General features: G+C 41.6%; 1 protein-coding gene across 2 annotated transcripts in view; it reads right to left on the bottom strand.

Annotated features, from left to right (window-relative positions):
- Nucleotides 1–15,378, bottom strand: part of LOC110522029 (ezrin) — a 61,919-nt gene extending 46,541 nt beyond the window's left edge. The window contains exons 1-2 of one of the 2 annotated variants that reach the window (XM_021600092.2): nt 14,411–15,378; nt 13,172–13,263 (exon numbers count right to left, since the gene is read on the bottom strand). In XM_021600092.2, the coding sequence (XP_021455767.1) occupies nt 13,172–13,183 (12 nt within the window). In that variant the 5' untranslated portion in view covers nt 13,184–13,263; nt 14,411–15,378. The other variant, XM_021600091.2, reaches the window with a different exon arrangement.
- Nucleotides 15,379–19,036: the final 3,658 nt, after the last annotated feature.

Below are 19,036 nucleotides of genomic sequence, written 5' to 3'. Positions count from 1 at the left end.
TGGCCAAACAGTTCTATTTTTGTTTCATCAGACCAGAGGACATTTCTCCAAAAAGTGCGATCTTTGTCCCCATGTGTAGTTGCAAACTGTAGTCTGGCTTTTTTTTAATGGCAGTTTGGAGCAGTGGCTTCTTCCTTGCTGAGCGGCCTTTCAGGTTATGTCGATATAGGACTCGTTTTACTGTGGATATAGATACTTTTGTACCTGTTTCCTCCAGCATCTTCACAAGGTCCTTTGCTGTTGTTCTGGGATTGATTTGCACTTTTCGCACCAAAGTACAATCATTTCTAGGAGACAGAACGCGTCTCCTTCCTGAGCGGTATGACGGCTGCGTGGTCCCATGGTGTTTATACTTGCCACTATTGTTTGTACAGATGAACATAAATCTATAGTTTGTTAACAAGACATTTGTGGAGTGGTTGAAAAACAAGTTTTAATGACTCCAACCTAAGTGCATGTAAACTTCCGACTTCAACTGTAGGTTTTCAAACGCTCTAGGAAGTAACAATGAATGAGCAACTGTAGAGTAATGTACAAAAAATAAATGTACTGTACTTCAAAGGGGATGATATGTACAGACTAAACAGACCATGTGTTTATTTGCCTAGTTAAATAAAATAAAAATAAATAGGTCTCGTAATAGACAAAGACTGATCAGAGGGAACTGAGTGTGAAAATCACGTTTCACTTTAAATACTTAATCCTGGTCTCGTTTCAGATTTCACACATTAGCTAGTGTGGTAAACTGGTGTATGGTTGTGAAAACCCCTACTGCACATGTAGGCCTATAGTCAGATTCAATCAAATGTATTTTATAAAGCCTTTTTTTACATCAGCAGTTGTCAAAGTTCATTACACAGATACCCAGCCTAAAGCCCCAAAGAGTAACGGCACAGTGGCTAGGAAACATTCCCTAGAAGGCAGGAACATTGAAAGAAACCTAGAGAGGAAAGGCTCTGAGGGGTGCCATAGCAGCTGTAGTTAGTTACAGTAAAAGGAACATGGTTGATTTTAGAAGGGAACCCCTAACGGAGATAGCGATAGATGGAGAGGCAATAGTGTCATAACCCCTCGACACAGACCAGCTAATCAGGAGTTTAGCCTGTATTGACAATGGCCACTCATTTACTTCCGTTTTGAGAGAAAAGGTATGCCATTCCGTTCTTTGGTTAATAATTGATAAGACTGACCGCACAAACATGGCAAGTCCTTGTTTTTTTAGGCCTGCCTTATGAGGTGAGCATGCAGGAATGCTTATAGACTCATAAAATAAATGATAGGACACTGAACAAAAATATAAAAACGCAACATGTAAAGTGTTGGTAACATGTTTCATTAGCTATTTCTGTCTGTAAAACAATGAATTTAGCAATATCGATTTTGTTATATGTTTAAGCAAAAAAACATTAGTCATGGCACAATGCATAATGTAAAATAAAATAAAAATCGCAGGAAAATTGCTGCAACATTTTTCCTCGGCTCCATGGCAGAATGTGTAGAATTGCAGGAAACTAGCTTTAAAACTGCTAAAATGCATCTCAGCTTCATGGAACAATGTGTAGAATTGCAGGATCTAAAAAAAAGTTTCAAATACAGCTGCGCTGACCGAGCCCATTGCCACGCCCCCGTCACACCCACCACCTACACCCATTTTTGACCCAGAAAAAAACCTGGCATGACTGCCTGCTTAAGGAGGTCCACTGAGGTAAATGGTTTTTGAAATATAGTATGTCGCAACGAGGGCGCCCTCTGATTTCCATGAATCAGGCATGACATCAAGATTGAAAGACTACAAAGACTTAATTCCATGTAGGTTAGTTCTCATCTAATTCCTGCTACAATATATAATATTCATTACAATATCAGCATTGTAAGCTCACTAACAAACCCTAGTCCTACACCTTTCGCTTCTAGGGCTAATGTTTCAGTTGAGAAAATGAGGCCTACAGTATTTACCCAGGTTATTGGTGTGCACTGACAACCCTATAGAGATGTGTGTGGACTCCGGTATGAGGGAGACTGCTGCCAACAGAGTGTTTGGTGTTTTCTGTCATCTCCTGGCCATTGTGAATGCCATTGAGGCTCTTTTTATTTATTTAACTAGGCGAGTCAGTTAAGAACAAATTCTTATTTACTATGACGACCTAACAAAGGGCCTCCTACGGGGGGGGGGCTGAAATTAAGAATAAAATATAACAAAACACCACAACAAGAGAGACACCACAACACTAAATAAAGAGAGACCTAAGATAACATACAGTAAGTAGCATGGCAGCAACACATGACAACACAGCATGGTAGCAACACAACATGACAGCAGCACAACACGGTTGCAGCACAAAACATTGTACAAACATTATTGGGCACAGACAACAGCACAAAGGGCAAGGAGGAAGAGACAACTATATCACTTGAAGTAGCCACAACTGTCAGTAAGAGTATCCATGATTGAGTCTTTGAAGAGATGGAAATAAAACTGTCCGGATTGAGTGTTTGGGTCTTGGGGGTTGTCTGGTCACTGGTCTGCTCCGGTCCTGCATGGGGAGGATGGACAACCTCAGAGCAAGCAGACACACCTGGTACCCCGTGACAGAGTTCAATGGAGGCACCCCTCTGTGGGATGCTCACTCCAGGTGTAGGTTGGTGTCTTTAGTCCTTCCTCCACTCCTCTGGTTCTGGTGGTGATGGTCTGGTCTCTTTCTGTTGATCTGCTCCAGGTGGTACTGGTGTGTTCGGCGGAGGCAAGGGAGGATGGCTGTGGGCCAAGGGTAGAGGGAGTAAGGCTCGCCTCGGCAGTACTCTACTCGCCTCAAGGACTGCAGTCTACCATTTCCTCCTCAAGCAGCTGGTCTGGTGAAATTGAAGTGAGCAAACTCAATGACGCCCACTGGAAACGGTCTAACGGGATGTCTTCTGGGCTGGGGCCTGGGCTCTGACTGACTGGACTATTTACTCACTGCCATGATGTTTAGCTGCCTCCGGCTACATACTGAGCCTATACATAATATCTGACTTGACTATGGCAGTAGATATGGCCAAATAAATGACTCCATAGAAAGAACAATTCAAAGTGAATTGACTACAAGAGAAAAGCGCATGAAAGCTTGTTTCTTTTTTTACGTCGGAAAAGCCTAATCTACATATTGATTGTTGTGAGCAGACCCATTTTGCAGTTGTGACTGGGCTAGTTTGCGTGTAGGAGTCCAAACAATAGGAGTGGTAGAGGTTCATGGGTTGTTCAGTAGGGCAAACTAGCAAAATATGTTACAACAGAAAATGAACATGTTATTAGACAAATTTAGGAAGTACCTACTCATTTCAAAATGCTATATTTTCTATATTGAACAAAACCCAGGGCTGATATTATCACCACCAAACCTGGAGGGGAGGAGCTTCTATAGGAAACAGCGTCCAAAATAGCGAGGGAAAAGAGAAAAAAAACTATTTACACAGCAAAACAAAGATCCCTTTTCAGCTTGGCCTCCCCAGTGGTCCCTCTCCTGCACCACTATGAATTTTAATGGACCCCAGCTTCCAGACTGCAGAGTCAAACTGACTCCAGGTCAGCTGTGTAAAGGAGCCAGAAAGTAATCTTCCATGTGAACACAAAGTTCAACTGACACTGGATCAGCTAAGTTGGGGAAATGGACTGGAATCCAGTACCGTTTAGCACAGTTGGTAGAACATGGTAATTGCAGCGCCAGGGTTCTGTATTAGATTCCCACTGGGGACCAGTACAAAAAAAAAGTATGACAATGTATGCACTCACTACTGTAAGTCGCTCTGGATAAGAGCATCTGTTAAATGACTAAAATGTAAAGATCACACACAGTACAAGTCAAGTTTGGACACACCTACTCATTCAAGGGTCTCTTTATTTTTTACTAATTTCTACATTGTAAAATAATAATGAAGACATCAAAACAACACATATGGAATCATGTAGTAACCAAAAAAAGTGTTACATCAAAATATATTTCATAATTGAGATTCTTCAAAGTAGTCATCCTTTGCCATGACGGCTTTGCACACTCTTGGCATTCTCTCAACCAGCTTCATGAGGTAGTCACCTGGAATGCATTTCAATTAACAGGTGTGCCTTGTTAAAAGTAAATTTGTGGAATTTCTTTCCTTTCAAGCTTTGAAAGTTTCTTCAAATGTAGTCGCAAAAACCATCAAGCGCTATGATGAAACTGGCTCTTACGAGGACCACCACAGGAAAGGAAGACCCAGAGTTACCTCTGTTGCAGAGGATAAGTTCATTAGAGTTACCACTAAGAAATTGCAGCCCAAATAAATGCCTCACCGAGTTCAAGTAACAGACATCAACATCAACTGTTCAGAGGAGCCTGCGTGATTCAGGCCTTCGTGGTCGAATTGCTGCAAAGAAACCACTACTAAAAAGGACACCAATAAGAAGAGACTTCCTTGGGCAAAGAAACACAAGCAATGGAAATTAGAGTGGTATAAATCTGTCCTTTGGTCTGATGAGTCCAAATTTAAGATTTTTGGTTCCAACCGCCGTGTCTTTGTGATACACAGAGTAGGTGAACGGATGATCTCTGCATGTGTGGTTCCCACCATGAAGCATGGAGGAGGTGATGTGATATACTATGATATATTTAGAATTCAAGGCACACATAACCAACATGGCTACCACAGCATTCGGCAGTGATAAACCATCCAATCTGGTTGGCACTTTGTGGGACTCGTTTGTTTTTCAACAGGACAATGACACAACACACAACCAAGCTGTGTAAGGGCTATTTGACCAAGAAGGAGAGTGATTGAGTGCTGCATCAAATGGCCTGGCCTCCACAATCACCAGACCTCAACCCAATTGAGATGGTTTGGGATGAGTTGGACCGCAGAGTGAAGAAAAAGCAGCCAACAAGTGCTCAGCATGTGGGAACTCCTTCAAGACAGTTGGAAAAGCATTCCAGGTGAAGCTGGTTGAGAGAATGCTAAGGGTGTGCAAAGCTGCCATCAAGGCAAAGGGTGGCTACTTTAAGATACTCAAATATATTTAAAAAATGTTAACACTTTTTTGATTACTACATGATTCCATACAGTATGTGTTATTTCATAGTTTAATGTCTTCACTTTATTCTACAATGTAGAAAATAGTAAAAATAAAGAAAAACCCTTGAACGAGTAGGTGTTCTAAAACTTTTGCATGCTCAAGAATGTGCTGGTTCGCATACCACTGCTGCCATTTTAAATGGCATTTGAGAAGATGTTTGAAACTTGGAAAATCCCCAAGAACAAAGTACATGCTGTGCTACGTGATAATGCATGTAACATGACAAAGGCTTTGGAAGAATGCGGAGTCGCCAGTTTGCCATACATGGCACACATGCTCCAACTGGCTGTGAACTAAGGTGTTTTGGCCCAACGTAGCATATCTGACAGTGGCAACAGGTAGGAAGTTAGTGGGCCATTTTAAACCACTCACATCTAGCATACAAGCAATACAGGAGCAGCTTGGAGTGAAAACCAAAAGGCTTAAGCAAGACATTTCCACCAGATGGAACAGTACTTTTTACATGGATAGCCTTTTTACATGGAGTGCTTGGCGTGTACGCAGCTGACTATGAGTTACCTGCAACAATCAGTACAAATCAGTGGACTCTCATTGAAAGCATGAACACACTCCTAGCTCCATTCGAACAACTGACTCAAGAAATAAGCTCATGAACTGCACCAGACGTGATACCCTCTGTCATGGCATTGAAACGCCTTCTCAACAAAACTGCCGACACAGACCGTGGGTTTAAAACTTGCAAAAGTACTCTACTAGAGGCTGTGAACAAGTGATTCGGTGGCATTCTCTCTGAGCCGCTTTAATGCTCAATGCTAGGTACAAGAACCACTACTTCGATGCAGTAAAGAAACAGGGTTTAACGTGAAATGTTAGACACAGCTGGACAAGATGGAAACAGACAGTGACAGGGCGAACCAAAGAAGAGGACCCACAACAGAAGAGGCCACGGTCAAGATTTTAATTTAATGTAAAACAAAGTAGGTGTTTTTTTATTTTATTTTTTTATTCTGAAATGAAAGATGAAATAGTGTTGAAATGTTGCTCTCATTTTACTAGTCATGTCATTTGAGCACACTTGAAAAGTTTAAGTTGTGCCATTTATAGCAGTTAATGACAGCCTAGAGACAGACATTTTTTCAAACGATTAAAGCTAACATGATTAACTGCATTTTAGTTTAAACCAATATTTCTTTCAAATCATTTAAGTTTCTCCATACAGTCAGGATTGGATAGTAAAGAAGAGCAACCAGTAACTTAACCATCTTTGTAATGCCGGGCAGCTAAAATATGTGTGTCATGAATATCTGTTGTGCGATAAAATAAATTAATGTGTGTTTTTTTGTAATTTACAAGTTATTAAACAATCCATTCCTAACTGAACATATTACACTTTGTTTCAACTATTTAACTGTACTATAATGCTTAAAAAAGGATGCTAAAATGTTAAATCGGTTATCGGCATCATTTTTTTTTTAGCAAGGAAAATATCAGATATCAGTATTGGACAAAAAATGTCATATCGGTGCATCCCTAATTGCTGCGGGGACTTGCTTCCAGTCAGCCACAAGAGCATCAGTGAGGTCGGGCACTGATGTTGGGTGACTAATCAGAAACGTTCTGTCCAAAAATGATGCAGAAAAATGAATCCATGCTTTTGTTACTTCTAGGTTAGACTACTGCAATGCTCTACTTTCCGGCTACCCGGATAAAGCACTAAATAAACTTCAGTTAGTGCTAAATACGGCTGCTAGAATCCTGACTAGAACCAAAAAATGTGATCATATTACTCCAGTGCTAGCCTCTCTACACTGGCTTCCTGTCAAAGCAAGGGTTGATTTCAAGGTTTTACTGCTAACCTACAAAGCATTACATGGGCTTGCTCCTACCTATCTCTCTGATTTGGTCCTGCCGTACATACCTACACGTACGCTAAGGTCACAAGACGCAGGCCTCCTAATTGTCCCTAGAATTTCTAAACAAACAGCTGGAGGCAGGGCTTTCTCCTATAGAGCTCCATTTTTATGGAACGGTCTGCCTACCCATGTCAGAGACGCAAACTCGGTCTCAACCTTTAAGTCTCTACTGAAGACTCATCTCTTCAGTGGGTCATATGATTGAGTGTAGTCTGGCCCAGGAGTGGGAGGGTGAACGGAAAGGCTCTGGAGCAACGAACCGCCCTTGCTGTCTCTGCCTGGACGGTTCCCCTCTTTCCACTGGGATTCTCTGCCTCTAACCCTATTACAGGGGCTTAGTCACTGGCTTACTGGGGCTCTCTCATGCCGTCCCTGGAGGGGGTGCGTCACCTGAGTGGGTTGATTCACTGATGTGGTCATCCTGTCTGGGTTGGCGCCCCCCCCCCGACCCCTCCTGTCTCAGCCTCCAGTATTTATGCTGCAGTAGTTTATGTGTCGGGGGCCTAGGGTCAGTTTGTTATATCTGGAGTACTTCTACTGTCCTATTCGGTGTCCTGTGTGAATCTAAGTGTGCGTTCTCTAATTCTCTCCTTCTCTCTTTCTCTCTCTCTCGGAGGACCTGAGCCCTAGGACCAAGCCCCAGGACTACCTGACATGATGACTCCTTGCTGTCCCCAGTCCACCTGGCCGTGCTGCTGCTCCAGTTTCAACTGTTCTGCCTTATTATTATTATTATTATTATTATTATTATTATTATTATTATTATTATTATTATTATTATTATTATTATTATTATTATTATTATTATTCGACCATGCTGGTCATTTATGAACATTTGAACATCTTGGCCATGTTCTGTTATAATCTCCACCCGGCACAGCCAGAAGAGGACTGGCCATCCCACATATGCTCTCTCTAATTCTCTCTTTCTTTCTCTCTCTCGGAGGACCTGAGCCCTAGGACCATGCCCCAGGAATACCTGACATGACTCCTTGCTGTCCCCAGTCCACCTGACTGTGCTGCTGCTCCAGTTTCAACTGTTCTGCCTTAATAATAATAATAATAATAATAATAATAATAATATTATTATTATTATTATTATTATTATTATTATTATTCGACCATGCTGGTCATTTATGAACATTTGAACATCTTGACCATGTTCTGTTATAATCTCCACCCGGCACAGCCAGAAGAGGACTGGCCACCCCACATAGCCTGGTTCCTCTCTAGGTTTCTTTCTAGGTTTTGGCCTTTCTAGGGAGTTTTTCCTAGCCACCGTGCTTCTACACCTGCATTGCTTGCTGTTTGGGGTTTTAGGCTGGGTTTCTGTACAGCACTTTGAGATATCAGCTGATGTACGAAGGGCTATATAAATACATTTGATTTGATTTGACTAGGCCTGGCTCGCAGTCGGTGTTCCAATTCATCCCAAAGCTGTTTGATGGGGTTGAGGTCAGGGCTTTGTGCTGGCCAGTCAAGTTCTTCCATACCAATCTCAACAAACCATTTCTGTATGGATCTCGCTTTGTGCACAGGGGCATTGTCATGCTGAGACAGGAAAGGGCCTTCCCCAAACTGTTGCCACAAAGTTGGAAGCACAGAATCATCTAGAATGTCATTGTTTGCTGTAGTGTTTAGATTTCCCTTCACTGGAACCAAGGAGCCTAGCCCAAACCATGAAAAACAGCCCCAAACTCTACAGTTGGCACTATCCATTGGGGCAGGTAGTGTTCTCTGGGTATCCGCCAAACCCAGATATGTCGGTCGGACTGCCAGATGGTCACTTTAATAATGTTTACATTACTCATCTCATATGTCTATACTGTATTTTAGTCTATGCCCCTCCGACATTGCTCGTCCAAATATTTATATTTTTAATTCCATTCCTTTAGATTTGTGTGAACTGTTGTGAAATTGTTAGATATTACTGCACTGTTGGAGCTAGAAACACAAGCATTTCGCTACACCCGCAATAACGTCTGCTAAACATGTGTATGTGACCGATAACATTTGATGAAGAGTGATTCATCACTCCAGAAAACACGTTTCCAGAGTCCAATGGCGGTGAGCTTTACACCACTCCAGCTGACGTTTGGCATTGTGCATGGTGATCTTAATACTTGTGTGCGGCTGCTCTGCCATGGAAACCTTAAGATAACAAGCCCAGACCAACAGAGAGTGGAACGAGTGGGAACCACTGCACACACGTACGTATGCATGCACACACAGGCAAACTGAAACTGACATCTGATCTCATGCAAGTCAGTGAAGGCATTCAGTCAGAACTAGAGGTTGACCGATTAATTGGCATGGCCGATTAATTAGGGCCAATTTCTAATTTTCATAACAATTGGTAAATCAGCATTTTTGGACACCGATTATGGCCGATAACAATGCAATCCACAAGGAGACTGCGTGGCAGGCTGACCACCGGTTATGCGAGTGCAGCAAGGAGCCAAGATAAGTGTAATGCTAGCTAGCAACTTATCTTATAGAAAACAATGAATCTTAACATAATCACTAGTTAACTACACATGGTTGATGATATTACTAGTTTAACTAGCTTGTCCTGCGTTGCATATAATCAATGCGGTGCCTGTTAATTTATCATCAAATCACAGCCTACTTTGCCAAATGGGTGATGATTTAACAAAAGCGAATTTCGTGAAAGAAGCACTGTCGTTGCACCAATGTACCTAACCATGAACATGAAAGCCTTTCTTAAAATAAATACACAAGTGTATTTTTTTAAACCTGCATATTTAGTTAAAAGAAATTCATGTTAGCAGGCAATATTAAGTAGGGAAATTGTGTCACTTCTCTTGCGAGTCAGGATATCTGCAGCTGCTTGGGCCGTCTGGCTCGTTGCGAACTGTGTAAAGACCATTTCTTCCTAACAAAGACCGTAATTAATTTGCCAGAATTTTACATAATTATGACATAACATTGAAGGTTGTGCAATAAGAGCAATATTTAGACTTGTGGATGCCACACGTTTGATAAAATACAGAACGGTTCCGTATTTCACTGAAAGAATAAACATTTTGTTTTCGAAATGATAGTTTCCGGATTTGATCATATTAATTTCTGTGTGTTTATAATTCAGTCTGATTTGATAGAGCAGTCTGACTGAGCAGTGGTAGGCAGCGGCAGGCTCGTAAGCATTCATTCAAACAGCACTTTCCTGCGTTTGCCAGCAGCTCTTCGCAATGCTATAAGCACACCACTGTTCATGACTTCAAACATATCAACTCCAGAGATTAGGCTGGCAATACTTTAGTGCCTATAACAACATCCAATAGTCAAAGGTACATGAAATACAAATGGTATAGAGAGAAATAGTCTATAATTCCCATAATAACTACAACCTAATACTTCTTAACTGGGAATATTGAAGACTCGTTAAAAGGAACCACCAGCTTTCATATGTTCTAGGCAAGGAACTTAAACGTTAGCTTTTTTACATGGCACATATTTCACTTTTACTTTCTTCTCCAACACTGTTTTTGCATTATTTAAACCAAATTGAACATGTTTCATTCTTTATTTGAGACTAAATTGATTTTATTTATGTATTAAGTTAAAATAAGTGTTAATTCAGTATTGTTGTAATTGTGATTATTACAAATTTAAATAAAAAAAATTGTCCGATTAAATCGGTATTGGCTTTTTTTGGTCCTCCTCTACTCAGAACGTTACCAGAAAACATGATTAATGCTAAAAATAAACTGGACAAAGACCCACATTTCAATTCTTATTCTGAAACCACAAGAGAAGTAGACTAATGACAGCAAACGTCCCAACTGACTCGAAAAGGACCTAAATATAGTAATCATCTAATATTGTATGCAAAGAGCTATCCAACTTTTTAACTATGCCTGCCTGCTTATAACAAACTAACAAGTACCAGTTTGCATCTGCGTAACCCTACAGGAGCAAACACTCCATAAAGTAACTACAGTGGCTCTCACTTCCCCACTGTCTAGTATATAACACCCTTCACTGGTTAATGAGTTGGTCCCGAATGGTGGTCATCACCTGCATTCCCCTGTGCTGTGAACCATTTAATATGTAACCACGTGCATGGTTTACATGGCTTTACAGGAGACTGTTGCAATGTGGGGTTGTCATGGGAGCCATATAGCCATAAACAACCAATGTGCTGGGTGCAACCTGCTGACATGCAGTGCAGTGCACTACCTCCCTGCACTAGGTCCCATGGAGACTGGCGAGGGGGTAGTATACACCCCTACTGCGCCCCTTTCATTAAGGTATTTAGGACTGAAACCTCTAATGTGTGGATTCGTTTTGCAGACCCGGGCCCAGTACCTCAGCTTGGCCAACTTGTTGACTAAACAGTGTATTAACTTCTATTAGGAACTAAATACTATATAATGTCTAAATATATAATGATGTGGTAAGTGCTAACATGATGACTATTCAGTGACATGCCCAGAGGGTGTAACAGCAGGCATCATTATATCATTGTATTATCAATTATTGAAGAGAACAAATTGTTAGCAATGGGTTTCGGACAGAAGGAGGGAACACCCATACAGTATGTGTTGGTTAAGGCCACGGCTTGTGTGGCTGTGTTGTCTGACTGTCACATGGATGTTCAAGGGGCCGCGACTGCACAGAAAGAGGATTTAGGGAAAGCCAAGGATTGAACACTGTCCCACACTTGGTGATAATGTGTTATTCTAACAAGTGTAACTCGAGCCAGAGGGAGAAGTGAGACCAAACCAGGATCTCAATCTCAGCTGCTCAACTTTCTTTTGTCAGATTTCTTTCTCTTCTTAACCAAATTAACTCGAGCCTACTCTACTAGCTCTATATAATAGAGAAATGTTTAACACGCACCTTTCACAGTAAAAAGGATTTTGTGTCACAAAGCACAATAGAGAATCTCAATAAGATCACGTCAGTGAAACGGTCCGTTTTCTAGAAAGCCCTTCCAGTCAGTGTGTAGCAGCCACAGCCAAAACGTAAACACCTATGTTGACCAACCAATGCTATGAATTAAAACAACTCAGCATTTTGAGGATTAATTTGAGTTGCAAAACGATTGACGTCAAAACAAAAAATGTAAGACCAAGTTCATTAAAAATAGACTTCAAACTTAGTAATAACTTGCCATTGTAATATTTAATTCCTTGCTCTAACTTAAATTTCCGTCATTCATGTTGAGAGAAGTGAGCCAGTGGCAGTAAGTCAATGATTATGCCTCATTGATATCATGGAAAAGAAAACAATCAGCCATTAGGCAGGGTTTTCAAGTTTTGTGCCTAACAGAGGAGTGACAGAAAGTGCAACTGTGTCATGCAGCCAGCACCACACTGATGATGTCACTACTTCCCAGTTTAGTGTGACGCTCTTAACCCTAGGGCAATTTCTAAACAAACCAACACTCTTTGTTACTCCTCGAGTCTTCGACTAGGGGGTGTCTTGGACAAATGGGGGACTAACTGTAAATACAATACAGTGTACTGTTCAACTATCAACTTCTCTCTAGATCACACACCGTTACAGCTATTAGCACCCCGGGAAAAGCAAAGAAGAAATGTCTCAGTTGAAGCACAGCACATGATTTTAGAGGCTGGTGTGATATTCCATATAAATCAAATAAACATTTTATTTCTCTGGTCATTTAGGTCAGATGATCCTTTACTTCCTCTCTAGCTAAAGTAATGAAAGTCCATTGTTTTACTACACTTGTGGGAATTGCTTTCAAAGACAAATTTTCAACAAAAAGCTGGGCCGTTGTGTACCTTGGTAAGTCACTGCTAAGATATTACATTAGGTATAAAAGAGGTTGTGAAAAATGACTCAACTTCATGTGAGAAACCACATATTCAGAAGTGTGATCACTTACAAGAGGCCACTTATTCTCATATTCAATATTCTCAATTCAGGAGAATGTATTTCTGTAAGTGAGGACAAAGTTCTCATTTTCATCTACAAGTGACAGTACAAATGAAATCATAGAAACATTATACATGTTTACAACACAAATAGCCCCTATCGCTAGACTGCCATGAATACCTCCTCTCATCACGTGTAGACATCGTGGCAATAAGTCTCTTGCTTGCCTGGGTTACTCCCATCTCGACTCATGACTGGCAACGTCTCATAGTTACCAAGCATAGTTTCAGGCAACTCAGAAACACATGAAAAGCTTTGAAATAAATAAAACTACAGCAATACTTACAGCTTTCGGCATCTTGTTTCCTTCTCCTGGGTCTGTGCGCGGAGCTGTCACTTTGGTTTCCAAATACCTCGGATGATTTCCACAGTGCCTTCCTGTCAGAGGGAGCGAAAGAGGAAAAACGAGTTTTAGCCACCCGGGTGATACTTAGTCAAATGGGACTACCCTTCCTGCTTTAAACGCTGCTGCGAAATAGAGACTGATTGACGCTGCCCTTGTACAGCCATTAGTCATAAATATGGAAGTTTAGATTAAGCGAGCCTATTCCATAAATCACAAAAACACCATAATAAAAAGTCTCCACCCTTCTCGGTAAATATCTTACTTGAGCACCAATACCGCATCGAGGTGTGATCCTTACTTCAGCACCACAACTGTATCAACCTTGCTTGGATAAAAAATGGTGAGGTGGACGTTCGATGTAGCCTATATGCTGCACCGTGTACAACAGATACATTTTCCAATTTCATCTTGGCTACTACTGGGTGTAACGCGGATACAAAGTCGTCTATCCGCCAGGGACAGACACTTACAGAATTACTTGTTGCGATTAGGGTCTGTTACAAATGTAACAACTTCATCAGTTGGATTCACAAGATAGCCAGGAGCTTGATTCACTTCTGAAGAAGATACACATATTTGGGTGTTTAATAATAGCCTAAACTGTTTAAGCGATTTCAAAAGTAACAAACCCGACTCGGTTAGACTACACGACGTGTGTTAAAATAGATACAATGTTCCACGCGTATGGTAGGGATTTTTCTGCTTGTTCTGTTCAAATAAAACGTGTCGAGTCCACCGACCAAACCCAAATCTACAGCTAACCTAAAACAGCTAGTTTACTCGGCTAATCAGTGAATTTGGCATAGCCACTTTTTTGTAAAATGTCATGATATTGTCGAAAAGGGAATTATTTGACCCGACTCGAATAGGCTATAATTTAGGATTCTGGATTTTTTTTTAAATACGACTAAAATGTAGCCGTTGCATCAAGGATACATTTTTACACATGCACTCTATTTAACCTTCAACTACTAGCCTTCTACCAAGCCACATCCCCACTACAATAATCCCAGACACCTGTTGGAGATGTTTTTCTGTTTATAGGGAAGAGGCAGCAAAAGTGCTGCAACAAGTGCGAAAAACAAAGTAGTGAGCATCCCTATTCTGCTCCTATTCTGTTCACATAAATATTCCATGTATAGATAACGCTATACTTTGTTACTTTGTAGAATGTCTTACCAGAGCAGGTGTGATTTGAGATGAGATGGTTATATGGCAAGGCTGCAGCCGCGGATACTCCCCTCTGCTGAACTCGAAGCACGGAAATATGGCTGCACCGCTCACTTCAGCGCTCCTACTATTACCGCCTGCTTGCATGAGTTCCTGTTTGTCATTCGTACTCCAGCAACTCCCATCAATGACACGTACTAAGAACTGAAGTCATGCAAGCTTGTAGAAAAGTGAATAAAGACAGCCCCCCCCCCCAAATGATTTACAGTAGGGATATGCCAACAACTCAATTTTTTTAATAATAGGGACACATTATTTTAAAGGGGAATTTCAGCATGGCTCTTTTTATCATAGACATTTTTATCCTAGACATCACAATTATCCAAACCACAAGCTAGAACTAGCACATTTTCATTTCACTGGTAGAATTAGAAATTTTCGACTACCTGTGTATTGTCTGCTCATAATGAACCACAAAGTCCGGCAGACATTAGCCTTAGCAAAGACAGTAGGAGCTGAGAACAAGAAATTGCATCCCTTGAGAGGGCAATAACAAGATGTATGTCAGGAGAAGTGCAGTATTAATTATCATAAGGAGACATATTCTTGGCTGATCCATTTGTGGTTTCATGGTGGGTGAAAACAAAGTTGGGTGCTGTGGAATGGTGAAGGCAACCAGAAGTGGTCTGGTGATAATTTATTGTGTTTCTGCTGGTCAGAGGGAGCAGGTGCTCTGCGGTAAACCAATGGGGACAAGAGATGTGAATTGTTTTGCTCTCAAGAAAAGGAGTGATTACTGGGGTAGCTGTAAATGTGAAAGCTAATCAACTGAAGGGGAAGATGATACTCGTCGCTTAGTGCAACGCAGATAGGGTAGCGTGAGTAGTGAAACAAAAGTCGTCTGTTCTTTTGAGTTTTGATGTTGAGTCTTTGCCCGCCAAAGTGATGTTAGGATATATAAGTTATCCCGTACGAGCGTTTGTTCCGGAATTACGTTGTTACAGATGTCAAGCTTATGGGAATGTGGCAGCAGTGTGTAGGAGGGAGGATCCTAGGTGTGAGAAGTGTATAGAAGGGCATGAGACAAAGGAATGTGTAGCATTGGGGAAAGTATTGGTATGTGTTAACTGTAAGAGTGCCCATGGGGCTGGGGATCAGAAATGTCCAGTGCGAGAGAGGAAGATTGAGTTTCAGGGTTAGAGTTGTGCAGAAATTGTTGTATGCTGAGACAGTGAAGAAAGTAGAGGAAGATGTGTCAAGGTGGAGGGATCCTGAAAGGAGTGGTGTGAGTAGTAGATCTGTACCAGTACAGAGGCATAGGGAAAAGGGTGATACAGTGCATTCGGAAAGTATTCAGACCGCTTTACTTTTTCTAAAAAAATTTACGTTACAGCCTTTTTCTAAAATTGATTAAATGTTTTTTTCCCCCTCGTCAATCTACACACAATAACCCATAATAACAAAGCAAAAACTGGTTTGTCGAAATTTTTCCAAATGTAATAACAAAAAACTGAAATATCACATTTATGTAAGTATTCAGACCCTTTACTCAGTACTTTGATGAAGCACTTTTGGCATGATTACAAACTCAAATGTTCTTGGGTATGACGCTACATGCTTGGCACACCTGTATTTGGGGAGTTTCTCCGATTCTTCTCTGCAGATCCTCTCAAGCTCTGGCAGCTTGGATGGGGAGCTTCGATACATATATATTTTCAGGTCTCTCCAGAGATGTTCGATTTGGTTCAAGCCCGGGCTCTGGCTGGGCCACTCAAGGACATTCAGAGACTTGTCACGAAGCCAATCCTGTGTTGTCCTGGCTGTGTGCTTGGGGTCTTTGTCCTGTTAGAAGGTGAACCATCACACCAGGCTGAGGTCCTGAGCGATCGGAGCAAGTTTTCATCAAGGATCTCTCTGTACTTTGCTCCGTTTATCTTTCCATGAATCCTGACTGGTCTCCCAGTCTCTGTCGCCAAAAAACATCCCAACAGCATGCTGCTGCCACCACCATGCTACACCGCTTGGGATGGTGCCAGGTATCCTCCAGATGTGATGCTTGGCATTCAGGCCAAAGAGTTCCATGTTGGTTTCTTCAGACCAAAGAATCTTGTTCCTCATGGTCTGAGAGTCCTTTAGGAGTATTTTGGCAAACTCCACTGAGTACTGGCTTCCATCTGGCCACTCTACGAATAGAGGCCTGATGGTTGTCCTTCTGGAAGGTTCTCCCATCTCCAAAGAGGAACTCTGGAGCTCTGTCAGAATGACCATCAGGTTTTTGATCACCTCCCAGACCAAGGCCCATCTCCCCCGATTGCTTAGTTTGGCCAGGTGGCCAGCTCTTGGAAGAGTTTTGGTGGTTCCAAACTTCTACCATTTAAGAATGATGGAGGCCACTGTGTTGTTGGGGACCTTCAATGCTGCAGACATTTTTTTGGTACCCTTCCTCAGATCTCTGCCTCAACACAATCCTGTCTCGGAGCTCTACAGATAATTCCTTCGACCTCATGGCTTCGTTTCCGCTCTGACATGCACTGTCAACTGTGGGACCTTATATAGACAGGTGTGTGCCTTTCAAAAACATGTCCAATCAATTGAATTTCCTACAGGTGGACTCCAATCAAGTTGTAGAAACATCTCAAATGTGTTCAATGGAAACAGGATGCACCTGAGGACAATTCCGAGTCTCATAGTAAAGGGTCTGAATACTTATGTAGATGTGATAGTTTTTTATTTTTAATAAATGTGCAAAAATGTCTAAAAACCTGTTTTTGCTTTGCCATTATGGGGTAGTGTGTACATTGATAAAGGGGGAAACTATTGAATCCATTTTAGAATAAGGCTGTAACATAACAAAATGTGGAACATTTAAGGGGTCTGAATGCGCTGTATATATTGTGTAAGCGAGCTAGGTAGTGTCAACAGCCATTGTTAGCCAATCCAGTCGGGGTTGGAAGCTATGGTGAGCTATGATTGGTCACTAGCATCGCAATAGTAAGGAAGATAACGTTCAGCTTTCCCAACTTTAGCCCCTGCCCTGTTCAGTTCCCTCGCCCCCTATTCGCATCGCTCACAGTGGGTTTTGACCAGAGGCGGCCTCCTCTTGACAAATGCTTTGCTTGAAATAGAGCAGAGCTCACTTTTTTTCTACAGATAGCAGGGTTCCCGCAATCCCCTGCACATTTCTCCGTGTGCCCTTGTTGAAAATGAATGGGGGGTGTAAATTCTCCTGCCAAATTAGTTGTTGGTGAAAACCTTCTGTCAATGGTTTCCGCCCACTCCGCTTCTCTTGCTTTCCTTCCATTGAAAGTGAATGGGTGTGTTCGAGCGGATACTTTTGTCAACTCTGTGACCATCGTTGGTCGCCACCTTTCAAAGTTCGTTACATTATGGGGATAACAATTGGCCAAAATGTGCCTACATGTCGACTGCATAACATCCATGTGATCAAAGGTAATTTAGTTTCAACTGTAGTTGACGTCAATTTTTTGCAGTTACCCCTCAGCCATCGCCTGCATTCTGAGAGGCACACATTTTCAACCAATCATTAGTGTATTTGTTTGATCCATGCAAACGAGACCAACGATGTGACTGAAACAGGAAGCAACTTTGCTACGATTCATATGTATACAGTGGATATGTACATTTAATGTGATATGAGTCTCTCCCCAATTGGTAGTACAATGCAAACACATTTTTACAAATGGTTTGTGTGTGATATGGTAGTTGGAGACTTGTTTATTTCGACATTACAAATAAACATTTTTAGAAACAATGGCAACACGGCCATGTTGCACTGAGCCTTGATGTTGGAAAACTCACACCAGTCTCCGACTTTCGGCTGTAGCAGACGCACCTCTCCAGACTTCACTCCTCGACTTTCGTCTGCAGTCGGTTGCTTCATTCAACAAAACAAGCCAAAGATGGTCTATTATATTGACAAGATATTCGGGTGACCGCTCAAAAATGGAAATATATGCCCTGAATGATGGAAGGCAGGCAGGAGGCGGCAAGATCAGGTGGGACAGTTCCAGCCAATGACAGGGCAGAGACCCGAGTGAAAAACAGGCCATAGAGGATTAATCTTTGTATCTGTGCTATTATAACATCTGTGACAGCATGGGCAAGTGCCATTAAGGCAATCTCTATTTTCAACTAGTCCATTTTCTTCTTAATTGGTTGATTTCTCCAAACTCATAGGAATCCTTAACTAGTTGACTACTTTAAAATGATGGAAGCCTTTAAATGGGAATTCTCCACGCAAATACGGGTTATATCCATGAGACCTCTCCCTGACAACAGCACAACTCAAAATGGTTGTTTTTTCAAAGTTGCCGAAATGACACGTGTCCACCTATATCAGTGCATTTGTAACTACCCAACCATAAGCAAACTTCTATTCGATCAAATAAGCCTCACGTAGCTAAAGAGAAATTCATTGTTTTGTTACCAAATTCGACAATCATGGACCTCCATACACAAATTCCTCACTTCGTGGGCTGAACAAGCCCAATGGTTTACAATGTTTCATCGCGCAATGCCCCTTCCTAGTATAAACGGGGCATAACAAAATAGCCAGGGTGTCATAACCAAACAAAAGCAAAATATTAAATGCACGTGTATATTTGCATGACCAGA

The sequence above is a fragment of the Oncorhynchus mykiss genome, chromosome 4 (assembly GCF_013265735.2).
Source record: "Oncorhynchus mykiss isolate Arlee chromosome 4, USDA_OmykA_1.1, whole genome shotgun sequence".
Lineage (NCBI taxonomy): Eukaryota > Metazoa > Chordata > Actinopteri > Salmoniformes > Salmonidae > Oncorhynchus > Oncorhynchus mykiss.
The sequence above is the reverse complement of the archived record's forward strand: the minus strand, read 5'-3'. Positions and strand labels throughout refer to the sequence as shown.